Source organism: Nerophis ophidion, linkage group LG27 (assembly GCF_033978795.1).
Source record: "Nerophis ophidion isolate RoL-2023_Sa linkage group LG27, RoL_Noph_v1.0, whole genome shotgun sequence".
Taxonomy (NCBI): Eukaryota; Metazoa; Chordata; class Actinopteri; order Syngnathiformes; family Syngnathidae; genus Nerophis; species Nerophis ophidion.
The window spans coordinates 34,230,613-34,244,380 of record NC_084637.1 but is presented as its reverse complement, the minus strand read 5'-3'; the positions used below and the strand labels follow the sequence as shown (position 1 = coordinate 34,244,380).

Here is a 13,768-nt window from a genome sequence, read left to right as displayed (position 1 = left end):
CATTTTCAAAATGGAAGAGGCTGATTTCAATCATTTGAAATGGCATAAAGGGAAGAAGATTAAGAGCTATTCAGTAGGATTTAAGGTCCAAGCTATTGAATATGCTAAAAAGAACAGTTAGCAGCTATGTTTTATTAATATACCGTAGCTGCGTGTGTCAAATATGAGTCATTAAATGACTCCCGCCTCCTGGTGGTAGAGGGCGCTAGTGATCCTTCTTGCGACTACTCGGCTGCAGAAGAAGTGACAACAAGCAGCAAGAGTGAGCAGCGATCCTTTATTTTTTCCTCTCGCTTGCACTTTTAACATGGAGGATTACATATCTAAAATAAAACAGTTTTCTAAACTGGACTTTCAATCGAAGCAGGAGGTAATAAAGGAAGATCTCCATCGAGACAGAGACTTTTAAAACTGAAGAATGATAAGGAAGACTTCTATAAACAAGTTATGGATGCTTTTGATCAGAAGGAGCTGCGCATGGACTTCATTTATAAGTAAAGGTGAGAGCATAATAATGTTTTTTTTTATTAAATGTGCTTTTCATGATGGTATCCTTACATCACACTCAAATTTATAAGCCTCAGGCCTAAATTTACCGCATGCCTTTGGTAAGTGCCGGAGTGAGAAGAGGTTTTAAATTAATTAGCGCCCCGGCGGCAATTCAAAGAAATACGGTAGTCATCTTTGTTGTCTGTGAGCACATTACTATCCATCCATCCATTTCCTACCGTTTGTCCTTTTCTTAAAATAACTAAAGTCGATGGAAAAATTAGAGCCATTAAACAGGTGTACGCTATTCGTGACTAATGTCGATGACTAGTCAACAATCAATATAGTCGTTAATCGCAGCCCTACATTGGAATGTAGATTGTGGAGAAGTGCTCATGTTTGGTGAGCCATTAAGTGGTGTTCTATAGTAGGTGCCTAGTGTGCCTACAGTAAACAAAACGCCATCATCATCATTGCTGAGAGGGCTTAAAGTCCACAGTGACAACACACGTGCAGAGAGAGAGAGTTTGAAGCGTTGTCAGTTTTGGAGGAAGTGAGGTAAACATCTCATTAAGAAGGTATGCACGGTGCAGCTTGGCCATGAAGCAGCACATCTTCAGCGATTCAAATCCAGCTTTCTGACAGAGTCCTGAGGATGTGCATTGTACGCGGGTGCTAAGTGGATGTTGTTGGCAGACCTGCACTGTCCTCATGATCACCAGCCTCCATTAGGAGGAGGCCACAGGCTGCAGAGTCAGCGTCCACGGCAGCTAATTAACACGCCCAGTGAAAAGCGAGCGAGGCCCCCGGGTGTTTCCTAATCACAGCCGCTCTCATTTAGACTGCTTGGGCATCAACAGGGACGAGTGGGCTGTCAGCGGAGCCCACTGTGTGAGTGTATGTGTGCGCCGCCGTCTCGCTTGTTTGTGGCCCCGCCACTCGCCGGGGGAAAGGCCGCACGGGCGGGATGAAGGGGAGCGGCCAGACGATAAGAGCGGGGCCTGTCACCAATCCTAATCCCCCATCACTCAGAGGACAAAGCCTTCTGTCTGCCGCACACAGCCCAGATTGTGACCACATTCAGGTATTAAACAGCAAACTTCCACCTGCCCACGGAGATACCAGGCATTTAAGGGGAAGCCATTGTCCAGCGCAATGATTAATGTTCAGATGATTACAACATCTGGGGGGGTTGGAAAAAAACATCGATTTTGGGGGGAACTTTAAAGGCCTACTGAAAGCCACTACTAGCGACCACGCAGTCTGATAGTTTATATATCAATGATGAAATATTAACATTGCAACACATGCCAATACGGCCGCTTTAGTTTACTAAATCGCAATTTTAAATTTTGCGCGGAAGCATCATGCTAAAACGTCGCGGTTTGATGACGCATGTGCGTGACGTACACAACAATAAGTCGTCTGTTTACATACCATAATTCCACAGTATTCTGGACTTCTGTTTTGCTGAATATTTTGCAATTTTTTCAATGAATAATGGAGACGTCAAAGAAGAAAGCTGTAGGTTGGAAGCGGTGTATTGCGGCCGGCTTTAGCAACACAAACACGGCCGGTGTTTCATTGTTTACATTCCCGAAAGATGACGGTGAAGCGTTACTATGGAACAGAGCGGTCAAGCGAACATGGTTGGATTGGACCACACACACAAAGTACAGTGTTTTATGCAGCGATCATTTTGAAAGATCGTGTTTCGAAGAGGGTCCCCTTGCGAAGGGCAGAGATGGGCATCGCCACCACCCGTCGACTGGTGCTGAAGAAAGGTGCGGGGCCGACCTTCAGGTTGTACAGGTACCACCATATAATCTCACTAAAACACTAGTAACACAATAAGCAGATAAGGGATTTTCCAGAATTATCCTAGTAAATGTGTCTAATAACATCTGAATCGCTCCCACTGCCCTCATATTTTTTTTCTTTTTTTTCTTCAAAAATTTGGTGGGTGCAGCTTAAAAACCGATGTGTTCTTTTGCCCGGAAAAAACGGTATCAGAAATGAGGGGCTAAGTTGAAATCCAGGATCTCTATTTGTTCCGTAGGCAAAAGTTATCGCTATTACATGATTTCTATGTTCAATAAGCCATCCATCCAGTTTCTACCGCATACTCCCTTTTGGGGTCACGGGGGCGCTGGCGCTTATCTCAGCTAAAATCGGGCAAAAGGCATGGTACACCCTGGACAAGTCACCACCTCATCACAGGGCCAACACAGATAGACAACATTCACACACTATCAATGTTAATAAAGGCCTACTGAAATCCACTACTAGCCACCACGCAGTCTGATAGTTTATATATCAATGATGAAATATTAACATTGCAACACATGCCAATACGGCCGCTTTAGTTTACTAAATTGCAATTTTAAATTTCGCACCGAAACATCCGGCTGAAACGTCTGTGAGATGAAGCGTGCGCATGACGGCACGCATTGTAGAGGACATTTTGTTCCAGCACCGTTCACAGCTATAAGTCGTCTGTTTGCATCGCATAATTCGACAGTATTCTGGACATCTGTGTTGCTGAATCTTTTGCAATTTGTTCAATGAACAAAGGAGACATCAAAGAAGAAAGCTGTAGATGTGAAGCGGTGTATTGTGGCCGCCTTTAACAACACAAACACAGCTGGTGTTTCATTGTTTACATTCCCGAAAGATGACGGTGAAGCTTTACTATGGAACAGAGCGGTCAAGCGAACACGGTTGGATTGGACCACACACGCAAAGTACAGTGTATTATGCAGCGATCATTTCAAAAGATTGTGTTTCGAAGAGGGTCCCTTGCGAAGGGCAGAGATGGGCATCGCCACCACCCGTCGACTGGTGCTGAAGAAAGGTGCGGGGCCGACCTTCAGGTTGTACAGGTACCACCATATAATCTCACTAAAACACTAGTAACACAATAAGCAGATAAGGGATTTTCCAGAATTATCCTAGTAAATGTGTCTGATAACATCTGAATCGCTCCCATTGCCATCGTTTTTTTGTTTTTTTTTCTAAAATTTGGTGGGTGCAGCTTAAAAACCGATGTCTTCTTTTACCCGGAAAAAACGGTATCAGAAATGAGGGGCTAAATTGAAATCCAGGATCTCTATTTGTTCCGTAGGCAAAAGTCATCGCTATTACATGATTTCTATGTTCAACAATCATCCATCCATCCATCCATCCATCCATTTCCTACCGCTTGTCCCTTTTGGAGTCGCGGAGGGTGCTGGAGTTTATCTCAGCTGCATTCGGGCGCAAGGCGGAGTACACCCTGGACAAGTCACCACCTCATCACAGGGCCACCACAGATAGACAACATTCACTATGAATGTTTAGGTCCCTGCCAAAGTACTGTACTGTACATACAGTAAATGCAATGGAAGCTATGAGAAGCAATGTGTGTGTGTGGGGGGTCTGGTCACATGGGTGTGGGTCTTTAAATTCCCCTCTGGGATTAATTAAGTAATTCTGATTCTTAGAAAGTATTTCAAGGACCTGTGTGTGATTGACCTGTGACAGTGAGGAACAGGTTAGAGGACACGGTTTGGAATGCTACACTTTTGTTGACTTAATGTCACAACCGACTGTACTTTTGGTCGCAGACGAGTGAAAGTGGATTCTTTGAACTGTTCCGACATGCTTGCTTTACAAAGATGCCCAGATCCAGACTGTATCTATTAAAAAACACTTCTTTGCCTAAGATAGAGCAGAAGCGATCACAGTACGCAATGGTACCAATTTCTGGTACTTCGGTTTGTGTTCATGTGATCTGCTCAGTGGACCAGTGTGAGTGTTCATTTGTTGTCGGAGTTAATGTCAAGTTCAATGGGACCATTTCTAGTCCGCTCTCTCCCAGATAGTCAAAGCACATCCACATTATCTTACTGTTTCCAAAAAGAAGTCTGTGTTTGCTTTTCTGAGCTGTCCTGTAACTTTGTTTCTAAAGCTTTTAAAGATTAATTGATCAGTCAACAACCTTGACTTGACTTGAGGTGTGTTTTAGGGCAGAATCTCTGTGCTTCATTAAAAGCCACAACGTCTCACTAAATCATGGTAATGTTGTTTTACTTTTATTTTGTTGTGGTTGTGTTTTGGTGGCTTTAGATACTGTAGGATCTGAGTGACTGCATTTTTAAGAGCACTAAACCCTGCTCACAGTCCTGGCCACAAACTAAGTTATTATGAACAGTCGTTTTTTTACTTCAGTGTCCAAAAGCTCCATCACGCCTCAGTATAAATGATACGAAGGATTTTTCTCTAATCTGGTTTCTATAACGTGTTTTAGAGAGTTTCCTTAAGACCAGTGTTATATTATGGTAAAATAAACCAGTTGTAAAATTTTACGTTTTGTTGACACAGTATTAACATAATAATGAGGACTGCTCTCTAGTTGTTATACCGTATTTCCTTTAATTGCCGCAAGAGCACTAATTAATTTAAAACCTCTTCTCACTCCAGCACTTACCAAAGGCATGCAGTAAATTTAGGCCTGCGCTTATAAATTTGAGTGTGATGTAAGGATACCATCATTAAAAGCACATTTAATTAAAGAAAAAATTATTATGGTCTTACCTTTACTTATAAATGAAGTCCATGCGCAGCTCTTTCTGATCAAAAGCATCGATAACTTGTTTATAGAAGTCTTCCTTATCTTTCTTCAGTTTTAAAAGTCTCTCTCGATGGAGATCTTCCTTTATTACCTCCTGCTTCCATTGAAAGTCCAGTTTAGAAAACTGTTTTATTTTAGATATGTAATCCTCCATGTTAAAAGTGCAAGCGAGAGGAAAAAATAAAGGATCGCTGCTTGTTGTCACTTCTTCTGCAGCCGAGTAGTCGCAAGAAGGATCGCTAGCGCCCTCTACTACCAGGAGACGGGAGTCATTTAATGACTCATATTTGACACACGCAGCTACGTTATATTAATAAAACATAGCTGCTAACTGTTCTTTTTAGCGTATTTAATAGCTTGGACCTTAAATCCTACTGAATAGCTCTTAATCTTCTTCCCTTTATGCGATTTCAAATGATTGAAATCAGCCTCCTCCATTTTGAAAATGATGACAGGTGAAGTGTCACTCGTGACGTGACGAGTTTGACCCGGCGGAAATTCTAGACATGCGCTAAAAAAAATAATATTTTGCGAAACGAGTTTGACCCGGCGTTAATCCTGAGACGGCGGTAATGCTAAGAATGCGCTAATTATTTTGCGAAACGAGTTTGACCCGACAGTAATTCTAGGCAGGTGCATACTATATACCCGGCGGCAATTCAAGGAAATACGGTATGTTGATTTCTAACACTTTTGAATCTCATCTGCAATTATTATATAGTGTGCTTTGTATTGAGTTCACTTCAAAGACAGTAGACCTCAGTAGCGGGCAGGCTACGGTGTGTTGCCTAGTCAGGAAGTAGTCTTTGCCATTAGACTATCGTTGCGTGTTACAAAGTGTTTATACTGTACGTATTGTACTTATTACACACCACCTGTTTAATTGTAACATGCATCTTATCTGTCGTTTCAATACCCAAATTTGGAGTTGTAGTAGTCGTTATGTAAAATTGCTCATGCTAATCAGTAAATCCAATGTAAATTAGCATCAAGCTAATGCATTTTGAAAAGTGGAACCTCAATGTACTTGGAAAATGTGTTTTCTATCAGGCATACTTGTCTGCAGTGTTTGAGCCCGTCGAGTCTGCAATCTAATGTGACATCACATGCAACAAAAGGTGTGGAAAGTATAGGTGCAAACCTTTGTTAAATGTCGACAAAATAATCTGTTGACAATAGTTGGTGACATCATCATTGGTGTTTATCCAGACGGAGACAGGTCAGCGCGGGTGTAAACATGGAAAGTGTTTTACGTAAACAATTCACTCCGAGTCAGTTAAAGAAATGAATACCTTGCTCATTTTGCAAAGGAGACTTTGTTTTTTATGACAGTACATCTGTGATACAGGAGCCTGTAAATCAGAGGCAGGATGTCGGACATCTGGAGGATGATAGATGGATAGTACTTTATTGATTCCTACAGGAGAGTTCCTTCAGGAAAATTAAAACGGATGCGATCTCAACTCGATGAGATCGTGAGTATTTTACCTTGCGTGTGAGACAAGTTGTGTGAAAAATAGATTTAACTATTGTTTTGGCCAAAGTCTGCTAGCTAAACATAGTCTGTGTCAATTCAAGTACTTTATTTGTCAGGAACTTCAGTTGTGAAGTGTCAGTTTATGGAGTAATCATAAAATAATATATATACGGTCTGTAAGATAACTAAAAAGTCCAGATTTGAGTCCATTAGATTGCTAAAAAAAAAAAACAGGTGTTAATCAATAATTAGAAGGATACATATGTGCAGCTTTTTAAAACATCTCAAAATATGTTGGGTTTTTTTTTTGAGGAAGTTAGACTGCTTCAATGTTTGTTTTTATTTCTGCTATTTTCACTGGCCATTGTTTACATTAAAAAAATATACTTTGTTTTTGTCAGCCCTTCGCCTGCGATTAAGTCATTTTGGGCAACATAACACTAATGAGCAGCAGAGTTTATAGTGAAATCATAAAATAATAAATATGCAATCTATAAGACAGCTAAAAAGTTCAGAATTATTTGAGTCTATTAGATTGCTAAAAAAAAAAAAAAACTGGAGTTAATAATCAGAAGGATACATGTGTGCAGCTTTTTAAAACATCACAAAATAGGGTTTTGTTTTTGAGGAAGTTAGACTGCTTTAGTGTTTGTTTTTATTTCTGCTATTTTCACTGGCCCTTGTTTACATTAAAAAAATATACTTTGTTTTTGTCAGCCCTTCGCCTGCAATTAATATTCATTCTGGGGTACATAAGACACTAACGAGCAGCACAGTTACAGTAGAAATAAATATTTCTGAATGAATTAGCCATCTTTGTTAGTACAAGCCAAAAATCCATCCATCCATTCATTTCCTACCGCTTATTCCCTTTGGGGTCGCGGGGGGCGCTGGCGCCTATCTCAGCTACAATCAGGCGGAAGGCGGAGTACACCCCAGACAAGTCGCCACCTCATCGCAGAAAGCCCCAAAACTATTTCAAGCTAAATAATATTTTTTGCTTTTGTTGACTCAAACAATTGTGTGAAAGAGGAGTATGGGTGGAGCTGTATTATTTAGCACCAAGTGGAGGAGTTCAAGTACCTTGAGTCTTGTTCACGAGTGAAGGAAGAGTGGATGTTGAGATCGACAGGCGGATCGGTGCGGCGTCTTCAGTAATGCGGACGCTGTATCGATCCGTTGTGGTGAAGAAGGAGCTGAGCCGGAAGGCAAAGCTCTCAATTTACCGGTCGATCTACGTTCCCATCCTCACCTATGGTCATGAGCTTTGGGTCATGACCGAAAGGATAAGAACACGGGTACAAGCGGCCCAAATGAGTTTGGGTCTCTCCCTTAGAGATAGGGTGAGAAGCTCTGCCATCCGGGAGGAACTCAAAGTAAAGCCGCTGCTCCTCCACATGGAGAGGAGCCAGATGAGGTGGTTCGGGCATCTGGTCAGGATGCCACCCGAACGCAAGGAGGTGTTCGGGCACGTCTGACCGGCAGGAGGCCACGGGGAAGACCCAGGACACGTTGGGAAGACTATGTCTACCGGCTGGCCTGGGAAAGCCTCGTGATCCCTGGGGAGAGGGAAGTCTGGGCTTCTCTGCTCAGTCAGTCCAGTCCACAGTGACAACTTTATCGCCAAGTTCGCTGACGATACCACAGTGGTCAGGCTCATCCCCAGGGGTGACGAGGCCGCCTACAGGGAGGAGGTCCTGAAGCTGACGGCCTGGTCTTTGGAGAACAACCTCGCTCTCAACACCAGCAAGACCAGAGAGATCATCATGGACTTCAGGAGGAGCAGCACCGACCCTGCCCCCATCTACAACAACGGCGAGGGTGTGGAGAGGGTCCACACCTTCAGGTACCTTGGAGTCCACATCTCTAACGACTTTTCCTGGACAGTCAACACCACATCAATCATCAAGAAGGCTCAGCAGCGGCTACACTTCCTGAGAGTCCTCGGGAAGTACAACCTGAAGGCTGACCTGCTGCTGACCTTCTACCGCTCGTCCATCGAGATCCTGTTGACCTACTGTATTACAGTATGTGCACTGCAGCAGACAGGGAGAGGCTGCAAAGAGTGGTCAAGAGTGTCCTCTCTGATGGACATCTACACCTCCCGCTGCCTCAACAGAGCCAGTGAAATCATCAAGGACATCACCCACCCTGGCTCTGACCTGTCCCACCTGCTGCCCTCTGGGAAGTGTTACAGGTGCATTAAAACCAAGACGAACAGGCTAAAGAACAGCTTCTTCCCCAGGGCCAAGACCACCCTGAACTGACTGCACCATTGACCCTCATAACTGCCTTCTCTTCGGTGCAATAACCCATTCCACCAACCACCCGGTATTTTTCATGCAGATATTCATTTCACCCTCTGTATGGAGCGTACATTTGTACAGAGTGTATAGATTGTACATTTGTACAGAATGTATAGCGTTACCTTTGTACAGAGTGTATAGAGTGTACATTTGTACAGAGTGTATAGAGTGTACATTTGTACAGTGTATAGTTACATTTGTACAGAGTGTATAGAGTGTACATTTGTACAGAGTGTATAGAGTGTACATTTGTACAGTGTATAGTTACATTTGTACAGAGTGTATAGAGTGTACATTTGTACAGAGTGTACATGTGTACAGAGTGTACATTTGTACAGAGTCACATGTGTACAGAGTGTACATGTGTATAGAGTGTACATTTTTACAGAGTGTATAGCGTTACATTTGAACAGTGTATAGAGTTACATTTGTACAGAGTGTATAGAGTGTACATTTGTACAGAGTGTACATGTGTACAGAGTGTACATTTGTACAGTGTATAGAGTGTACATTTGTACAGAATGTACATTTGTACAGAGTGTATAGAGTGTACATTTGTACAGAATGTACATTTGTACAGAGTGTACAGAGTCACATTTGTACAGAGTGTATAGAGTTACTTTTTTACAGTGTATAGCGTTACATTTGAACAGAGTGTATAGAGTGTACAATTGTACGGAGTGTATAGAGTGTACATTTGTACAGCGTATAGTGTACATTTGTACAGAGTGTATAGTTACATTTGTACAGAGTGTATAGAGTTACATTTGTACAGTGTATAGAGTTACATTTGTACAGAGTGTATAGAGTTACATTTGTACGGAGTGTATAGTTACATTTGTACAGAGTGTATAGTTACATTTGTACAGAGTGTATAGTTACATTTGTACAGTGTATAGAGTTACATTTGTACAGTGTATAGTGTTACATTTGTACAGTGTATAGTGTTACATTTGTAGAGTGTATAGAGTGTACATTGTGCAGAGATTATAGTGTACACTGTTCTCTTCCACACCTTTCTTTCCACTTCTAGATTTTTTATCTTTTTATATATTTACATATTGTTTTCTTGCATGCACACATCACACTGTATGGAATGGCCTCAATCTAATTACCCTGAGTAATGAGAATAAAGCTGATTCTGATTCTTAGGCTACTGCCCCCGTGACCCCACCTCGGATAAGCGGAAGAAAATGGATGGATGAATTTACTTTGTATTATATTTGCAAGTGTGTTGATACAATTAATTGTATCAACGGCAATTGCTTGTTGGGTTCAATTAATCCGTGCACAGGACTGTTTGTACTGATCAATAAATTAGATGCAAAATCAATCAATGATCTTGAAAAATGTGAAAGGAAAACGCATCAGTATCAGTCTGCTGTTTGGTATGCGATGACGCAGACAACATCTCCTTTTAAAGCACATTTCCGGTTTGAAACACTCGCCAATGTTTTCGAACGAAAGCGTGTCACGTGGTAGATGACGTAATGCGCGGAAGGAGAGGAATGCACCACACATCAAGTTCACATCGTAAAAAATTATGAAAAATAGAGCTTTTAAAAAATGAAATTGTACTAATTTGAGTTTACCTGATCCAAAATCCTGCGGTATCTCCGCGTGGCTTGTTCCATTAAATCCCGGACAGTCCATCCAGGTTTACACGGAACTACCACGGCCCTGTCGCCAAATGTCACCGTGACTTTCATAATAGCTCAATAAACGTTGAATTAAATGAATATTTAATGGATGTATCCGAGACAAAGTCCACGCTCGCTCCTCCTCGTCGTTGTGCGTCCAAAGTGGAGCAACAGGTGTCCCGAGATGAGATCACCTTCAAGTCTGCACACCTGTTGCCGCTGCCGAGGCACACAGGTGAGACATCGTCCTGGCAACCCGCAGCTGCCCGTGGGGAACAAATAACTCGCTCACAGACAAACACTTTCCGTCATGTTGGCCCCAAATTAAAGCGAAATAAAAGGAACTCAAAGCAGGAAGAAATCACGGCCGCGGAGGCGCTACAGGAAATCACTCCTGTACTGACAGCCAATCACGTCTCAGGTGCTGACAGCCAATCACGTCTCAGGTGGAGCCGCTCGGCTTTGCTCGGGCTGTCACTTCCTGGTTCGTCAGCCAATCACATATCAGGTGGAGCCGCTCGGCTTTGCCCGGGCTGTCACTTCCTGGTTCGTCAGCCAATCACATCTCAGGTGGAACCTGTCTTCATTGCTCAGGAAGTCACTTCCTGTTTTGTCAGCCAATCACATCTCGGCATACAGAACTATTAACCTTTGCCACTTGTTATTATAGTAGAAATATTAAGAAAATATTACCTAAACAAGTTCATTTCTTTAAATCAGGGGTGCCCAAAGTGTGGCCCAGGGGCCATTTGCGGCCCGCAGCACATCATTCTAAAAATACTAAAATATGTATGTTTTTTAAACATTAAAAAGTGGAATAAAAGTGCAAATGGGTGAAATGCAACGAGAAAAAGTTGCATTGTTGACTCTGATAACACCATTTTTAAAATAATTTCTCAAACAATAAAAATGAATAAAAATCACTGTTGCTATAAATTATTGATTAATTTAGGGACAAAACGGACATAAATAAAACAAACATAAAAACATGAACGGTAGGAAAATTAGAAAAAAAATTCCAAACTATTTATACTAATTATCCTATTGATTGTTATTATAAATATACTAAACCAATTACAATATATTATCTGAGATTATAGAGATTTAAGTGTTGAATGAAAAATAAAAAAATAAATAAAAAGCATGACCATTTTATGAGTGTAGGGCACTTTTGGATCCTTAAGGTTTTTTGGGGATTTTAATAACTGTCTTTGCGGGGGGAAAAAACAAAAAAAATAAAAAAATAATTCAAATAAATTTTGCTATGAATTATTCACCTATTTAAGGAATCAATTACTTCACATTAAATATTTCACTTTGAAAATCGTTTTGGGAAAAATATTGTGTATTTTGTATTTTGCCTCAAAAAATAGGTTTAAAAAAAAGCTCGTAAAAAGTAAAAAAAATATTGAAGTAGAATTAGCGATTCAAAGGTTTTATGAAAAAAATAATACATAACTTATTTTGATACTTGTTTAAGACTGAAACCCTTCTGGGTTCTTAAGACCTAACCTGAGGGAGCCCCAACAATTAAAAAAAAAAAAAAAAGTGTATATTGTATTGGTTTTGAAAATGAAAAAATATTAACTTGGCCCCCACGTGCTCTGATTTGTCAGTGTGAGGCCCTCAGTGGAAAAAGTTTGGACACCCTTGCACCCTGGACAAGTCGCCACCTCATCACAGGGCCAACACAGATAGACAGACAACATTCACACTCACATTCACACACTAGGGACCATTTAGTGTTGCCAATCAACCTATCCCCAGGTGCATGTCTTTGGAGGTGGGAGGGGCCTATCCCCAGGTGCATGTCTTTGGAGGTGGGAGGGGCCTATCCCCAGGTGCACGTCTTTGGAGGTGGGAGGGGCCTATCCCCAGGTGCATGTCTTTGGAGGTGGGAGGGGCCTATCCCCAGGTGCATTTCTTTGGAGGTGGGAGGGGCCTATCCCCAGGTGCATGTCTTTGGAGGTGGGAGGGGCCTATCCCCAGGTGCATGTCTTTGGAGGTGGGAGGGGCCTATCCCCAGGTGCATGTCCTTGGAGGTGGGAGGGGCCTATCCCCAGGTGCATGACTTTGAAGGTGGGAGGGGCCTATCCCCAGGTGCATGTCTTTGGAGGTGGGAGGATGCCTATCCCCAGGTGCATGTCTTTGGAGGTGGGAGGGGCCTATCCCCAGGTGCATGTCCTTGGAGGTGGGAGGGGCCTATCCCCAGGTGCATGTCTTTGGAGGTGGGAGGGGCCTATCCCCAGGTGCATGTCTTTGGAGGTGGGAGGGGCCTATCCCCAGGTGTATGTCTTTGGAGGTGGGAGGGGCCTATCCCCAGGTGCATGTCTTTGGAGGTGGGAGGGGCCTATCCCCAGGTGCATGTCTTTGGAGGTGGGAGGGGCCTATCCCCAGGTGCACGTCTTTGGAGGTGGGAGGGGCCTATCCCCAGGTGCATGTCTTTGGAGGTGGGAGGGGCCTATCCCCAGGTGCATTTCTTTGGAGGTGGGAGGGGCCTATCCCCAGGTGCATGTCTTTGGAGGTGGGAGGGGCCTATCCCCAGGTGCATGTCTTTGGAGGTGGGAGGGGCCTATCCCCAGGTGCATGTCCTTGGAGGTGGGAGGGGCCTATCCCCAGGTGCATGACTTTGAAGGTGGGAGGGGCCTATCCCCAGGTGCATGTCTTTGGAGGTGGGAGGGGCCTATCCCCAGGTGCATGTCTTTGGAGGTGGGAGGGGCCTATCCCCAGGTGCATGTCCTTGGAGGTGGGAGGGGCCTATCCCCAGGTGCATGTCTTTGGAGGTGGGAGGGGCCTATCCCCAGGTGCATGTCTTTGGAGGTGGGAGGAAGCCGGAGTAACCGGAGGGAACCCACGCAGTCACGGGGAGAACATGCAAACTCCACACAGAAAGATTACAAGCCCGGGATTGAACCCAGGACTACTCAGGACCTTAATATTGTGAGGCGGACACACTAACCCCTCTCCCACCGTGAGGCCCCATGATAAACATTTTAACTGTGTCTCATCCATTCATTCATTTTCACTATATGAAATATAACTTACTTCACTAATTATTTATTTATTTTTATTTTTATTACTTATGGAGTATATTGTGAATAAATTGAGAACAGGAAGTGAACTAAAGTTTTAGTACCTGCTATTGATTGATTGATTGATACTTGTATTAGTAGATTGCACAGTACAGTACATATTCCGTACAATTGACCACTAAATGGTAAAACCCCAATAAGTTTTTCAACTT

The 13,768-nt window shown here is 42.8% G+C and overlaps 1 protein-coding gene across 1 annotated transcript in view; it reads right to left on the bottom strand.

The window, feature by feature from the left end:
- Positions 1-10,944, bottom strand: part of pard3ba (par-3 family cell polarity regulator beta a) — a 329,828-nt gene extending 318,884 nt beyond the window's left edge. Inside the window, 1 exon segment of the mRNA XM_061889407.1 lies at positions 10,477-10,944. Within this exon segment, the coding sequence (XP_061745391.1) occupies positions 10,477-10,593 (117 nt within the window). The 5' untranslated portion in view covers positions 10,594-10,944.
- Positions 10,945-13,768: the final 2,824 nt, after the last annotated feature.